The 16,438-nt window shown below is 44.7% G+C and overlaps 1 protein-coding gene across 2 annotated transcripts in view; it reads left to right on the plus strand.

The window, feature by feature from the left end:
- Positions 1-4,963: 4,963 nt before the first annotated feature.
- Positions 4,964-16,438, plus strand: part of PTPRN (protein tyrosine phosphatase receptor type N) — a 119,367-nt gene continuing 107,892 nt past the window's right edge. For both annotated transcript variants that reach the window (XM_083153768.1, XM_083153769.1), the window contains exon 1: positions 4,964-5,245. In XM_083153768.1, the coding sequence (XP_083009894.1) occupies positions 5,134-5,245 (112 nt within the window). In that variant the 5' untranslated portion in view covers positions 4,964-5,133. The remainder of the gene's footprint in view (positions 5,246-16,438) is intronic.

Below are 16,438 nucleotides of genomic sequence, written 5' to 3' on the forward strand. Positions count from 1 at the left end.
GCGCAACTGGGAGAACTGCCACGCCATCTATCGGCAAACACATTAACCCACTGTAATTAGATACAATGCCGTTACAGCAGACGTCTCCTTTTCATTTGGGCACCCCTTATAACTCTCTCTCCACATGTTATATTTGCCCCATCTGCAGTGCACATGGTTGTATCCATTAGAGAAAAGTTATGCATTTGAGATCCTTACTTAATAACCCCCTTGTATGGCTGCAGCATGTAGTACAGGCAGCTGCGGCTGCTTGATTTTGAGGGAGGCCGGCTTCTCTTTGACAGCCCTGGAAGGGATGGGGAACAGGGGTAGCTAATGGAGGGGAGTTTTAACCAAAATAGGCATTTTAAAGATAAAAAATATGAGTGACTTTCATACCAGATTTAAACATAGATATTTACCCACAAAATACTGAGTGGAATGGCACAGCTAAAAGCCAACCATGGATTTCCAGTGTAAATACTATACTAATATGCAGAAAACTGATGCCACACTGATATAATTCACTATAAACATTACTTTCCTGTGCCTTTCCCTGTTAAAAGGTTAGAAAGCAGAGGTGAAATAGATCCATTTTCTATATACTGTATGTGATATACTCTGACACATTACATTATCAGAGATAATAATCACAGACAGCCAGGGCTGTTTGTAGACTATTTGGCTCCCAGTGGGAACAGTTAAAAAACACGCCCCCGCTTCCCCCCCCACACACACACGCACATAATTTTCTACAGAGACATGCTCGCCAAAAAGGGTTGTGGCTTAATTATAAGGGGTGTGATCTAGCAGGAAAACAATTACCTTACACTCCTCTTTTGCAACCCGCATGACACCCCCCCCCCCCCCAAACATCCCAAACAGTGAGAGGCTACTTAAATCAATATACACTGTTTATCCGTTATGTCATTACACATTATGTCACACACTGTGATACCCATTACACATTATGGCAGGCATTCCCAACCACGGTCCTCAAGGCACACCAACAGTGCAGGTTTTAGTGATATCCAGGCTTGAGCACAGGTGACTTAATTAGTATCTGAGGGATTCTGATTAAACCATCTGTGCTGAAGCCTGGATATCACTAAAACCTGCACTGTTGGTGTGCCTTGAGGACCGTGGTTGGGAATGCCTGCATTATGGGGCAGATGTATTAAGCCTTAACAAGAGATAAATGTACGGGTGATAAGGAGAGATACACGTCCAGCCAATCAGCTCCTTAATTACTTTTTTCAAACATAGGCTGTAACATGGCAGTTAGCAGGTGATTGGCTATCTCTCCTTATCACCCTTGGGTTTATCTCTTGTTAAAGCTTAATACATCTGCCCCTATGGGCCTTATTCTAGTTCACTGTTTCTGACAAAATCCTTCTTAGATGGACAAAACCATGTGCACTGCAGGGGGGGGGGAGATGTAAAATGTGCAGAGAGAATTAAATTTGGGTGAGTTATTTTGTTTCTGTGCAGGGAAAATACTGACTGCTTTATTTTTACACTGCAATATAGATCTCACTTTGAAGTAAAACCCCACCCAAATCTAACTCTCTCTGCACATTTTACATCTGCCCCCCTGCAGTGCACTTGGTTTTGTCCATCTAAGAAGGATTTTGTCAGAAAGAGTGAACCAGAATAAGGCCCTATGTCACACACTGTGATACCCATTACACATTATGCCCCATTCTGTAATGCCCATTACACATTATGCCTCACACCGATGATATTAGGACTATTAATATCATGCTTCAGAGAAACTAGGGGCTAATCCTCTAATATTCAGACTGAACAATAGTAATACCTCCTAACTTTCCCTCCTTGTTTTTGAAATAAATACAGCAGCTGGAGGTGACAGCCAGGACTATGCACAAGTGCCGCTCCTCACCACCTAATCTGACCTACCACCTATAAATCTCATAGATGAGTCTCACGCTATTGGTGAAATGTAATACGATGAGAGATTCAGAAAGTGAGAGGTTTGGTAAGAAATCTCTAGGTTTTTTTTAAGCGGCAATCATTTACACTGCAAAACCAGTTTGATTTACCAAATCTCTAACTTTCTGAATCTCTCATCCTATTAAATTTCACCCTAAGTTTTTCGTTGCTTTCTAGTGGCCTTTTATTGGCCAGGGATACAATATACGCCAAATGTTACAGTGGAAACCCAGGCATCAAATAAAAGCAGGAAAAAGTTTATTTGCAAATCCCCTTCCATTGTCTCCAAGATTGCTGGTGCTTTGACAAAAAGGGAGGTGTCATTCAAAGCCACTTGCTTTGCTTCTTTGGCTTTAAGAGGTTCAGTATAATAAACTTTTTAAGGTGGTCACAGTACATTAAGTGGTAATGTCGATAACATTTACATTATTGATTGCCATTTATGGTGCCATCGCTGATTAACATTCATGGCATGAAATCATCAATGGTTTGCACCCATCAATGGCAGTTCCTGCTGTTTGGAGTGTAAGGTGACAGGCCAATCACGTGTGCCAATGGCTTAGTGGGCTCCATGCCCTCGGTGCAGAGGAAAATTATTTGCTGCCTGACACCCATGATGATGAATTTGCACTGTTGTTGGAAAGGTATACAGTCATGAGGTCGACACATATTGGGTCGGCCACTGAAGGATCAACACCCCTCTTTAGATCGACACATACAATAGGTCAACATGGCTAAAGTCAACAAGGTTGGAAGGTTGACACAAGCAACAACAATGGCAAGGTCGACAGTCAAAAGTTCGACGTGAGTTTTTTACTTTTTTTGTGCCAGCAGATGCTTTTTCATGCCCTACCATCCACTAGGGCATGGAGGGAGAATCGAACAGTGTGCCCAACCCAGCCAGGCACCTTGCCTGAAACATGGTGAACGGTACACTTTGACATGACTATGTTGACATTCAGGATACAAAAAAACATGAAAAACTCATGTCGACCTTTTGACTGTCGACCTTGCCATTGTCAACCTAATGCTTGTGTCCACCTAATATGGGTCGACCTAATGACCCGTACCCATTGGGGAAAACATGGACTGCTAGTGGCGAACCACTGATGGTTGTTAACCAGCAATGCTTGTGTCCATGCCTGTTCTACATTTCCTAGGCAAAATAGGTCATTTATTGCCCACAGTTGATTATATAATGTATAGTAGACATTGTTGAGAATTCCTAGGCAGCACAGTAGATAAAGAGTATACCTTTGTCAGGGCCGTAACTAGGGGGGGGGGCTAGGGGGTCACGTGCACCGGGCGCTGTCAGGTCCGGGAGACAGCCTGCGGGGTAGCGGGTTTCCGGGGACTGATGTAGCCCGTGTCCCACTGCTGGCCCGGGCCGACGTATTGTAGCAGGAGGTCAGATAGTGACCTCCTGCCGCCAAGCGATGAAGCGCTTCCCGACGGCGGAGCGGCAGGAGGTCACTATCTGTGACCTCCTGCCGCCAAGTGAGGAACAGCACACAGCAGCACTTGCCTTCCTATCCCCAGCGCTAGAAATCGCGCTTTATTCCTCCCTCCTTCCCTCATGCCTCATGGCATGCCGTCAACGCCGCTGCTACTCCCAATCATCTCCCTGCATCTGGTAATCAATGTTTAATTTTAAAACTGTGTCTGACTCCAGCCTGCATAGTACCTACTGAAGTATAATGGGCATCATGTGTGTGGCATATGTTTAATGACTCATTAAAGTTTAATGAGTCATTAAACATATGCCACACACATGATGCCCATTATACATATGCCCAACACCTTGATGCTCATTAATAAGGAGCATCAAGGTGTAGGGCATATGTATAATGGGCATCATGTGTGTGGCATAAGTTTAATGGAGCATCACGGTGTGTGTCATATGTATAATGGGCATCACAGTGTGCGTCATATGCATAATGGGCATCACATTGTGGGGCATATGTATAATGGACATCATGTGTGTGGCATATGTATAATGAGCATCCAGGTGTGGGGCATATGTATAATGGAGCATCACGGTGCGGATCATATTTATAATGGGCATCACAGTATGCGGCATAGGTATAATGGGCATCACAGTATGCGGCATAGGTATAATGGGCATCATGGACTGCACTTTTGGGGTCATGTGTATCTGGCACTGCACTATTGGGGGCATATGTGTATCACACCTCCATTTTCCATGGCCGCACCCCATGTGGCTACAGCTCTTAGGGAGCTGACCATGCCCTCATAGCGGAAAAAATGGGGGATGTAGCCTCGCAGGAGTACCACGGTAGTAGGTGAACCCTCTAATTTTGGGTGGGTGCCGAAGGCACGCGCAGATGTCTCCTCTCCTCTGCCTCCAGTGTTGGGAGGTATGTTTGTGACATATTGGACTTTGCAGTGTGTGGCATATTGTGTATCATTCAGGGACAGTGTTCTAGTGGCAGCAGCAATTAACCATTGCTTATAATGTGTACTGGGGGGGCATAACGGTGTGTGCTATAATGTGTACTGGGCATTACGGTTTGTGGTGTAATGTGCTCTGGGCATTACGGTGTGTGCTGGAATGTGTACTGGGCATAACGGTGTGCTGTAATGTGTACTGGGCATTACGGTGTGTGCTACAATGTGAATTGATACTACTATGTGACCACACCACTCCCCCCCCTCCCCCCCAAAATGCCCTAAATTTTTAGCATGCGCCTTTGGCGCGCACTGTCCCTGTTTATAATAATATATGATATATTGTCTATATATATATATAGATTTTGAGGGGGGGGGGGGGGGGGGGGGGGCACTAAATGAATGTCTTGCCCCGGGCACCAGAAACCCTAGTTTCGGCCCTGCCTTTGTGCTCTGCCTACTGTAGCTCACACTGTTTCAGGCACTGCACAGTGCACAATACCTCATTTCCCAATGTTCTGTAACACACATGCAGGCTACTAGCGAACAGCGAAAGGGTTCAACAACGTGAGTTCCATTCATGGAACCTACAGGCTGTGGGCGGGGCCTGGGGACAGGGGCGGGGCTGGCGGGCGCAGTAGGCTCTGCTGTCACTCTCCAGCTGCTGCCGCTGTCCGTGGTGCTGATCGTGGCCGGGGAGAAGAGGTTGCTCTCCCCGGTATCTGTTTGCTTGGAACCCAGCATGTCGCCAGCCTGAGGCCGGACCGGAGCCCAGGGCGGGGCTCGCACCTCATGTCGTACCCAGCGGCCTCCAGCGCCAGGATGGGTTTCAGAGCGGGGACCGTCCTTTGCCTGCTCCTGCTCACCTGCTGCCACCAAGGTGGCTCGGCGGCCCGCAACCACGGTGAGTTATTTCCCCCTGCTTGCATGTACCACCCAGCTGCTGCAGAACCTCTTTAGGCACCCTCCAGAATACTGGTAGGTGTAGTATCACTGATGCGATCATGTCATGGAGCAAAACAGAAGCTGTGCATGTCTGTAGAAATAGCGCCTCCTGCTGGCCAGATGGAGCCTGCCACAGGTCAAAGTATTTGTACCCATAAATACTGTATTCTCATATTTAGCTATTGGCACAGTATGGGCAGGTGTATGAGTAGATGTGAAAGTCATACTACTTACAACTACTGCCATAATCATCTTCATTATTACATTTAAGTGACAACTTATGTTTTATGCTCATTTGACCATTACTTCCCATGTTGAGTTTTCTGAGCTGAACCATGCTACATACCTTGAAGTTACAGTGATACATATACATTTATTGGAGCATTAACTAATCTTTATACAGTACTTGTACGATTGTTAGTATCAGCTTGGAGGGACCCTAAGCAAATCCCTTGCTTAGTTCTCTTCTGATGTTCCTTGGCTATTGAAGCATCTAATGCTGTCTTTCTATGTAATGATTCATGCTGATATTAGCCATATACCAAAGTATTCGGACATGTTACTATATTTTGCGTAAAAACAAATGATAACAATCATCTAATTCCCACTGGGAATGCCGACTTCTCGAAAATATATGAGGACATTTGAGATAAATTAAATACATTTTGTTAATTCAGTATTGTAGCATTTGGGGCTAATATGTGCAGGAAAAAGATGAAATCGCCACATACGTATTGCATTATATATATGTCACTTTTGATGTTTGTTTATAATTGAAATATTACTGATGAAAAAATCAGTTAAGTTGAAATTGTTGTTTTGAGCTGTTTTCCTCCAGAATTCCTCCAGGCAAATGGTAATATGTTTTGTGTTTAACATTTTTAATACACAAATGCTAGATTCGTATTTTACACTTTCTATAAACAAGAAATATGTTTTATTCTTAACAAATAATTGTTATAGGTGTAATCTGATTCAACTACTTCCATGCCTATAAGATTTCCTATAGATACAGCCCTGGATTGTGCCTAAGTAGATACGCTTTACACAGGAATTAGTTGTCAATTTAACTTGTCATTATTTCTAGGATTTAACACTAATCACTTCTAGTTCTGTGATCAGTGATTGGCAGGTGGTTCTACAGTAGCATTGGTGATGGGGAGGACCATGCAATATTTGTACAGGAAGAGGACAAATCAGATGTTTATGTCCGAGGATTAGTGATCTTTCCATAACATGGAAAGATCTCTCTCTCTCTCTCTCTCTCTCTCTCTCTCTCTCTCTCTCTCTCTCTCTCTCTCTCTCTCTCAACCTTTGTTGCATTTTACTATGATTCTATCATGCCTACCTATCCAGGTACTATTTAATTTAGTAAAACAGATGAGGCCAAGATATACATAAAGCAGAAAGTCCTGTTAGAAGAGATGTGTGAATGGTCAGAAAGTAAGGGTTCTATATGAGCCCAGGTTTAATTATAGCTATAGTGGTAGAGGGTCCACTGTTAATAATAATGATCAATCGTCGTTGTGGCAGCTGGAGGAATCAGTCATGCACAAGCATCAAAAGATTTCCCACCTGCAGATTAATTCCATGTATTAATTTGTATATTCAGATGCGTCCTCATACGTCATACAGTGTGAGGTGCTTGGCGCAATTGAGCAGCCAGATCCTATCACTGGCGTAATTATAATGGGAGCAGTGTGTGCAGTGCACATGAGCCCCCAAAGTCCAGGGGTGCCCATAACACACACACCCAGCAACATTTGTTTCAATATTCGCCCTCTGGAGATCCACACCAGCAGCAGCTGTGCTGCAGAAATTAATGGAAAAATGTCACGCAGGCCATTTTCCCTGCGTTTTGCTCATGCACAGTAGACTGTGGAACAGCGCTAGGGAATCATAGTGACTCTAGTGCCCAGAGTCTATGACGCTGTTGGCTGGTAAGGAGCATAAGTGCCGATTTATGTTTTTGCCGGTGGGTGCTCAAGCCAAAAATATAGGGGAGTGGCTTCAGGGGGAAAGGAGCATGACCACAAAATAATACCAATACGCAGCAAAGTTGTCTCCAATATTCAAATTACGGCAACAGTGTTCCCCTTTTTACACATAACTTGTGGACCTGCAGCTGTTTCTCTATGATAACCGTAACCCCCATGCACAGGAATGCCGGGAAGATTCTTCTGTCAGCTCTGTTAATGGCGCTGGGCAGCATGTTTTATGTGGCAGCCGCCGGGTCACTAAAGAGCGGACGGAAGACACTCTTCCCGGCCTACTGTTTGCCAGGCGGCAGGGCCGGCGATGCGGGAGCTGCAGCTGCAAATTAGCAAGTTAATATGGCGGCCCAGCAGCGCGACTCGGGCCCGTGCGTGCACATCAATTTCCGTGGGTTCTCGGGCCCTTGAGCACCCACAGAATCGGCACCTATGGTAAGGAGGAGCTCAGATGGAGTCAGCACATGGGTCTCCTCATTTCTAGAAGGGCTCCTGGGTCCTATGCATCTGTGCAAGAGTCAGGGGTCTTGAGAAAACATCTTAGTCACTATGTGATGCATCTAGTATGCACTAGGAGACAGTTGATTGATCTGATACATGATGTGTACTACTGTACAATAGGTGTACGTCTTTATAAGGAGCACAACAGAACTTGTACTGGGAAAAAAAACTGCAGCTGCTTCAATGTAGCACTTTGTATATTGATTTAGAGACTCGGTCGGACACAAATATGCAAATGTTGCATATCAAATTAAAAAGAAGTGTCTTGGTGCATCCTAGCCGCATCGCTTTGTGACTAAGATACATTTTTGGCAAGAAAGATATAAAAAAAGACTCCTGACAGAGAGGGCTGTTTGGCACGACTGCAGCAATGATGTATGAGGAGTCAGGACACATCTGAATGCGCCCTCACGTTCTCTGGTATACATTTCTTTGTGGTTTAAGCCAGGTCTGTGCTTTCTGACTGTCTCTGTCATTGTGTCATGAGGCAGAATTATTGCTTTTTTTCCTGCACTGGATTATGGCAGACTGTAGCCAGAGATAATGTTTTTGTTTTTCCACTGGTCAAAACAAATACACTATACAGTTACCTTTACTCCGTATAGCTTGTCATATAGGTACTGTATGCCACTATTTCCTATGGTAATGTGCCTTTAGAGACATTGGTCCTAATTAAGAGTTGCATACAACCAGTGGTGAAAGTTCATACCAATTGCCCGGAGGCAAGAAATATATTGGTGCCCCCCAAATAGCTCCATCAGTAAAGGTGTCTATCTCCAGTAAGATAGGACTTGGGTTGTGACAAGGTATGACACTTTAAAAAATGATGTTAGGAGGAGGAGTCAGCCATAGAAGTAATACCGTTCAATTAACTGATTTAAACTGGTAGGAGAGGAGAGGTGCCCCCTTGGGAGCAGGATCCCGACGGCAGATGACTCTATTGCCTTCCAGAGTTACACCTCTGCATACAACCTGCACCTGCTTTTCCATGCATACTTTCATCTGTATTCAGAGTCAGCTGCAACTGCAACACCCTCTCAACCTGCCTATGACAGAAACTATAACTATCATCATGCATGTACACCATTGCAGAGGCATATTTTCTACAAGGCAACCTAGGTGTGTGCCTAGGGTCTAGCAGGTCCCAAGGGGCTTGATAAAGATATCCTGGCCATCCAAAACCTTCCCAGAAGAGCATTGCACGATTACCGCGTAATCCAAAAGTCCCTTTAATGTACTTTGATAGGGTCAGTGGCGGGTCCACCAAGAGGCGATTAGGGGCGGTCGCCCTGGGGCCCCAACACTCCAGGTGGGTGGGTGGCGGGCAGCAATGTCCGGGCAGTGCATCCCTGGGGTGCCATCCACCGCAGGGACCCCGCCACTGCCCATCCGCCACAGCTTGGGAAGCATTGCAGCAGTACTGGGGGATAGATGCCATGTTCTCCCACACACCTGCCAGCCCTGCAGCTCCTTCCTGCCCTGCTCTTTTCTCACACTGTCTCTAGGGGGACCTACCCTGCTCTCCCCGCCTGTTTAGCCTTTGTCCCAGGCACCATGAAGAGGCCGTGCCAGTGCAGCAGCTCAGACTCCGATGGGCAGCGACAATAACTACTCCAGTGAGTGCTGAGGGGGCAGGGTGGTGGGGCGGGTGGGGGATGTGAGAGGAGAGGGGGGGGGGGGTGAGAGAAGGGGGCTCCCACAATTTTTGTTGTCCAGGGCCCCCACAGATCTTAATTCGGCCCTGGATAGGGTAAATATGTTTGGGCACACAAAATGGTTTCATTCACTATATGTGGGCAGTCAGTTTACTTTATATGCGACACAGGTATGTGACCTACTTCCAAAAGACCTAGAGCCTGATTCAGATTTGTGTGCAATGCCGATGTTCACACAGCTACTAATTTATGCGCCAAGGTGTTTTATTGATGCAGCCTACAATCAGAAGCAAAAATATAGTATACATGGAGGATTCCCGCACCAGTTTTAGATGCTGTTTTTTTTTTGGATTATCCCTTCTCCAATAATTTAAAATATCAAGGGTTAGTGCCCTCTATTTAAAGATTCGGAGTTGCTATCCACTACTTTAAACAAGTTCCACCACTGCACAAGAAGTACTATTGGGGTTCACTGGATGTCATATTTTATTTATTATAAAATATAACTTTTATTATTTCTGAATAAAAATTATTTATTTTGTTGTGCAGTGGAGCAAAAATATAGTGCTAAGGATTGTTTGAGGAAGAAATTGTTATCTTGCTTAGGGCCCCATGAGGTTTAAATACACCTCTGCACCTGTGCTATCCTTGGTTCTCTGCACTGGCACAACACTAATTAGTCTGCAAGTCCACCTGCACACCCACTTTACATTTATCCTACATGCAAACACCCTGCTGCCACTCTGTGGAGATGCATTGAGTTACATATGATAATAATATGATAATAATGTTATTTATATAGCACTTTTCTCCTAATAGGACTCAATATGCTTGCATTAGCCTTTACAGCACCAAATACAAACAAACGTAACAACTTAACAAGGGACATTTGAGAAATGCTTGGGTGAACAGGAAAGTCTTCAGTCTATTTTTGAATGTTTCCATAGTGGAAGCTTCTCAAACTTAGCGGGGAAGTGAGTTCCATAGAGTTGGAGCTGAACGCTCGACCCCCAGATGAATTCAGGGAAATTCTGGGTACTGTTAGTAATCCATCATCAACCGATCGCAGTAATCGAGTGGGACAATAAGGTATCAGAAGCTGCTGCAGGTACCTTGGGCCTTGGTCATGTAGAGCTTTAAAAGTCAGTAAGCCAATCTTGAAAATTATTCGCCATCTTATAGGCAGCCAGTGAAGGGAGTACAGAATGGGAGTTATGTGGCAGGAGTGGGGCTGATTGGCTAATAGCCTGGCAGCTGTATTTTGTACCATCTGCAAGTGGTGCAATTCTTTTGCTGGGAGACCGAGGTAGAGGGCATTGCAGTAGTCAACGCGGGATGATACAAATGCATGTATGACTTTGGGCAGATCTTTTGAGGGAATTAAGTGCTTGATTCTGGCTATATTCCTTAGGTCAGAGGTAAAGAGCCGAAAAATATCGGTAGTCAAGCTAAAGAGCCGACATCATGCGCGCGCCGAAGGCGCATGCGCCAAAAAAAGGGGCGTAGTCTATTTTGACCCCTTGGGTGGGTGTGATACAAATATGCCTCCAATAGTGCAGTGCCATATATACATATGCCCCCAATAGTGCCAGATACACATATGCCCCCCACACGGTGCCAGATATGCCCCTATGCCCCAGAAAGCTGGTTTGCCCCCACAGTGCCAAAAAGCTGGTATGCCCCCACAGTGCAAATTTCCCAGCAGCAGCACTCACCGTTGTTGCTGCTGCTGCCGGGTGGGGAGAGGACAGTCTGGCATCCCCCTGCAGTCCTGTGATGTCACCGAGGGGAGGAGAGCACAGCACACCGCACGTCTCCTTCCCCCTCACTTCCCTGTGACTGGGCCGTCCACCAATCAAAGCTCGCTGGCCAGCTCCTGATTGGCTGCTGGCCCGGGAGCTCTAATTGGCAGACGGCCCAGTCACAAGGATGCACAGTAAGGGGTAGGAGAGATGCGCGATGCGTACTCTCCTCCCCTCAGAAGGAGAAGGGATTCAGGGAACCGGCAGCAGGGGGGACTGGGATGGAAGGTGGGCGGCGGGCAACAGTGGGAGCAGGAGCCACACTTTACAAGGGGGAGAGCCGCATGAGGCTCAAGAGCCACAGGTTGGACACCACTGCCTTAGATGATAGAATGAGGATTTAATTGTGGCTGATACCTGATGTTTAAGTGTCAAGCCACCATCCAGGACAACACCAAGATTCCACACCTGTTCCGTGTTTTGACGTTCTGCACCCCCAAGTGTAAGTCCTGTTGATTGGCTCTTCTGCAGTCTTGTCCTGTGACCTATCATCAGGGTTCAATCGCAGCCAACTGGCAATCATCCACTCCTGTAGCTCAGCTAGACAGCCATTTAGGGTTGGTATTGGGTTCTCAGTGCCTGGAGAGGTATAGTTGTGTATCATCTGCATAGCAGTGGTAAACCAGGCCATGACGTCTGATTATTTCACCCAGTGGTAGCATGTAAACAGCAAAAAGCATGGGAGATAATATGGAACCCTGTGGGACACCATATGGAAGTGGCACTGGTGATGATGAATACACTCCAGATGAAACTCTGTGACCTATCAGTGAGACATTATTTGAACCAGCTAAGAACTGTGCCATCCAAGACACAGAAATTTTTCAGGTGCTGAATTTGAATATCATGGTCCACGGTATCAAAAGCTGCTGAGAGATCCAGAAGGATTAAGATTGAGCAGTCACCTCTTGCCATCAGAAGATCATTAAGCACAAATACCAGGGCTGTTTCAGTGCTGTGTCTTCTCCTGAATCCTGACTGGAATGGATCATAAATATCATGGGCTGACAGATGGGTTTCTAGTTGAGTTGCTACCACTTGCTACCACATATAACTCTGAATAACCATTAATTTCTGAAAGTTGAGTCTGCAGACTCTGATACACCTGCAACAGCTAAAAAAGCATATGATCTGTCTACAGACCAGTGTTGTGTGCAGAGCCTTACATAGACATAAAGAGAATTAGCGCAAATCCCCCTCTCTCCCTCCCTCCTCCAATTTTCCAGTAGGGATATAAGGCGCATGCCCTCATAGGAAAGGGGCATGACAAAACTGATCTGAGAGAAAGCTTATGCTATAATGCCCCTCCCACATTTTATATATATATATATATATATATATATATATATATATATATATATATATATCACCTTGAAAAAGGGGTGTTGTTACCCTGAAACATTGGATGTCATGAATTTTGAGTGCCGGTCCTCCCACACTAAGCTATATATATATATATATATATATCTATATATATAGTGGGGAGGTACTGTAAAGCGCTACAACCCGGGTGGGTCTGTATGTAGGTCTGGATAAATTTGTATCAAAGGAAGATCTTCTTCCAACCACACACCCTTAGTGAAGGTGGCTGCTAATATTTCTCCGTTTCAGGCGTTGTTGCGCCGTCTCGGGTGGATGTGTACTAAAAAAGGAATGAGAAAACAGCGCTCTCTAGTGTGGTAAGTAGAATTCCACAATTGGTTTCAAATTAAATTGTGCGTACCGTGTTAAAAAACTTTTGTACTCATCATTAATGATGTATAGGTGTCCTGTCCTAGTGGGTTACCAGGATGCTGCCTGGATAATTCAGTTGAGCCTCTCAAGGCAGGATTTCCCCACAGGTGTTTTGGATAGGATCCAGGATGTTGGTGCCATGCAGTGAATAAGGAAAGAAACTCCAATGAAAATTTTTAGTGGAGTTTTTAATAAAGTGCAAAAGTGAATAAACATAAAATAATCTTACATGGACATAGTAGTGGATAACGGAGTGCTCTCAACGCGTTTCGTCGCTCACGCCTTATTACCTAGGCTGGACTTCGTTAGGAGAGTATAATAACAGTTACCAAAAAGGATATATTTATAGTGCAGTCAATCTATCAATCATACCATGTATGGGACTTATTTAGTGTCAAACGTATTTAGTGTCAAACGTTTGACACTAAATACGGAACCCGGAAGTTCCATACATGGTATGATTGATAGATTGACTGCACTATAAATATATCCTCTTTGGTAACTGTTATTATACTCTCCTGACGAAGTCCAGCCTAGGTAATAAGGCGTGAGCGACGAAACGCGTTGAGAGAACTCCGTTATCCACTACTATGTCCATGTAAGATTATTTTATATTTATTCACTTTTGCACTTTATTAAAAACTCCACTAAAAATTTTAATTGGAGTTTCTTTCCTTATTCACTGCGTGGCACCAACATCCTGGATCCTAACCAAAACACCTGTGGGGAAATTCTGCCTTGTGAGGCTCAACTGAATTATCCAGGCAGCATCCTGGTAACCCACTAGGACAGGACACCTATACATCATTAATGAGGAGGACAAAAGTTTTTTAACACGGTACGCACAATTTAATTTGAAACCAATTGTGGAATTTTACTTACCACACTAGAGAGCGCTGTTTTCTCATTCATTTTTTATATATATATATATTATATATATATACACCAAGAACAGACCCTTGTTTCGCGCCACAGAAATATAAATTACTGTGTGGAGACTGCCTTGCTTACAAGATCCCCTGTTGGATGGGGGATAGGGAAAATATGGAGTGTAGTTGTAAGATGGTGCCCCATGTGTTGATCTCTACAATTAGACCAATGAAGCCTTAAAATGTTTTTTCAAAGCATATCAAATAAAGTCCATAAATTTCAGTAAAAAGTCTCTTATTTCAAACAATGGTAGTAGTTACTCCAGATTGTAATTAGGTTTATTTGAAAATTTCAGAAACTTGGACAATAGCAAAACGAGAATACCCAATGCGTTTCATCCCTTCCTGGGACTTCATCAGGGGTTTGCGAATAACAAGGTTTATTTCAGACAACTTTTCATAAGAAGGTATTCGTAAAAAGCTGGTTATTGGGTCCTTGTATAATTGAGGTGCCTGAGGCACAGAGTCTAGCTTCTATGATTTTCTCCTTGGTTCACGTATGTTGACAGTGAGAGCTTACATGAAGCTTACTTTAAACAGATGTCGGATAAACATCTAAAGATATCTAAATTTGAGAAAATGTGTTTATTTGTATTGGACTTTATGTTTTAGACCTACTACACTATAAGGTCTTTCTGTATACATTTTTGTTTCTCTGATAATCAAATGAAATCATTTGCTTAGTGTGTTATTTTAAAGTGTGATCAGTGTTTATTAGGGTGTGTGTTACTGGATGTGTGTTACACCCTATCTTTACTACCAAATAATTCTTAAAAACAAGTCCTGGAGCTAAATGTAATAGACTCCAAGTTCCGGAGGTTACAGGCCTCTTGTGCAAGTCTTCCTGGTTGGTTTTGTCTTGTAAATAAATGCTGCCCTTAAAAAACCTGCAGACTCGCACACAAGTACTGTACCGCACATCCGGAACTTGGAGGCTATTACATATATCCTCTTTTCTTCTTCCTGCTGTGTACTGTTCTGATAATTGGATTAAAACATTTGCATAGTGTGTTCTTATTAATAACAATGCAGCATATATTAAGGTTGTGTTACTGGGTTGATGATATCCTCATAATCTACACTCTTGATATCATTAGTGGACAAAAAAAACGTTTTTTTTAAGGTTGCCGCAAGTGATGGGGAGTGATGATGATAAGAATGACATTGTCATACCTGGGCATAGGACCAATAAAGCCGCCTCTTGTAGAAACATTATTACACAAATCCTGGCAATATTTGTCAAGGTTTTCATCTGTACTATTTGTGAGGCTCACATAAGTATAGGTGGGAACATTAACTATCGTTGTTATGTCCCTTTGTACGAGTATATGCACATTTTTTATTAAAATCTGAAAAATCCTGTAAAATTGTAACAGTCAGTCCAGGATCACCTCCACCAACACCCTCATCATCAACCTCCTCATTACAGATCGAAGGTATTTGTATTCTGTTTACAAAGATGAATTAATTCCTCGCACTAGGGCTACTGCTGTTGGGGGTGTCTGTTTACCCTAGAAGGGAAAGAAGACAACTAGGGGCCATCTTGAAAAGTGATAAAATAGGGAGTGATAAACCACCAGCCAATCAGCTACTAATTGCCATGTCACAGGCTGTGTTTGAAAAATTACATGTACAGCTTTCCCTAGTAGTTTTATACCCCTTTCACATCGCACCTAATTACCATGCCAGTTTCTTGCCGGTTCAACCCGGTAATTGGTGCGATGTGACAGGGGTTACCGCAAACCAGTAGCAACATGGCAATACAAACCGGTAACTAAGAAGGGTTCTTACTGGTTCATTGCCGTGTTGCTTTGTGGTGTGAACGGGTTAATTGGGTCGAGTGACCATTTCCCGTTCACACCTAGGAGGAGGCAGTGCTTGGAGCAGTGCCAGCTCTAAGCGCTGCCTCCTCCCCCACCCCCAATGATGGTCCACCTCTCTACCCCACCCCCACATGACGTCAGCGAACCAGCAATATTGCAGGTTCGCTGAAGCGATGTGAACGGACCCATATGCAGGATCGCTTCGGGACTAAACCGTTTCAAAGTCCCGGTGCGACCCTGCATTTGTGGTCTGAATACGGTATTAAATAACAATTCACGGTACTTATATGTTAGCTGGGCGCTTTTGCTACGTTGTCAGCGTAGCCATTGCCGGGCGGCTGGCTAAGCAGCGGGCGGGCGTGTGGTGAGGCAGCGGGCGGGAGAGCGGGCGGTGAGGCGGCGGTGACGCGGGAGGGTGGGCGGGTGGCGTTGACGCGAGCGGGAGGGCGGTCTGCAGTGACGCGATGCGTCCGCTGGGGAGCATCACGTTTTCCCGGCTCCCCCAGCAGCACTAGCCAGCCACCTTTGCCATCGATGGTCCCCCAGCCACCTTTGCCATCGATGGTTGCCATCAATGGCAAATGTGCAACTGATTATTGATGGTGTATAAGTATGCAATGGATGGCCATCGATGTTTTTACACATCGATGGTCATCCAGGGATGGCCATCGTTGCCTTTGCCATCGATGGTTACCATCGATGGCAAAAGTGTAACTG

The sequence above is a fragment of the Crinia signifera genome, chromosome 7, assembly GCF_055691185.1.
Source record: "Crinia signifera chromosome 7, ASM5569118v1, whole genome shotgun sequence".
NCBI lineage: Eukaryota > Metazoa > Chordata > Amphibia > Anura > Myobatrachidae > Crinia > Crinia signifera.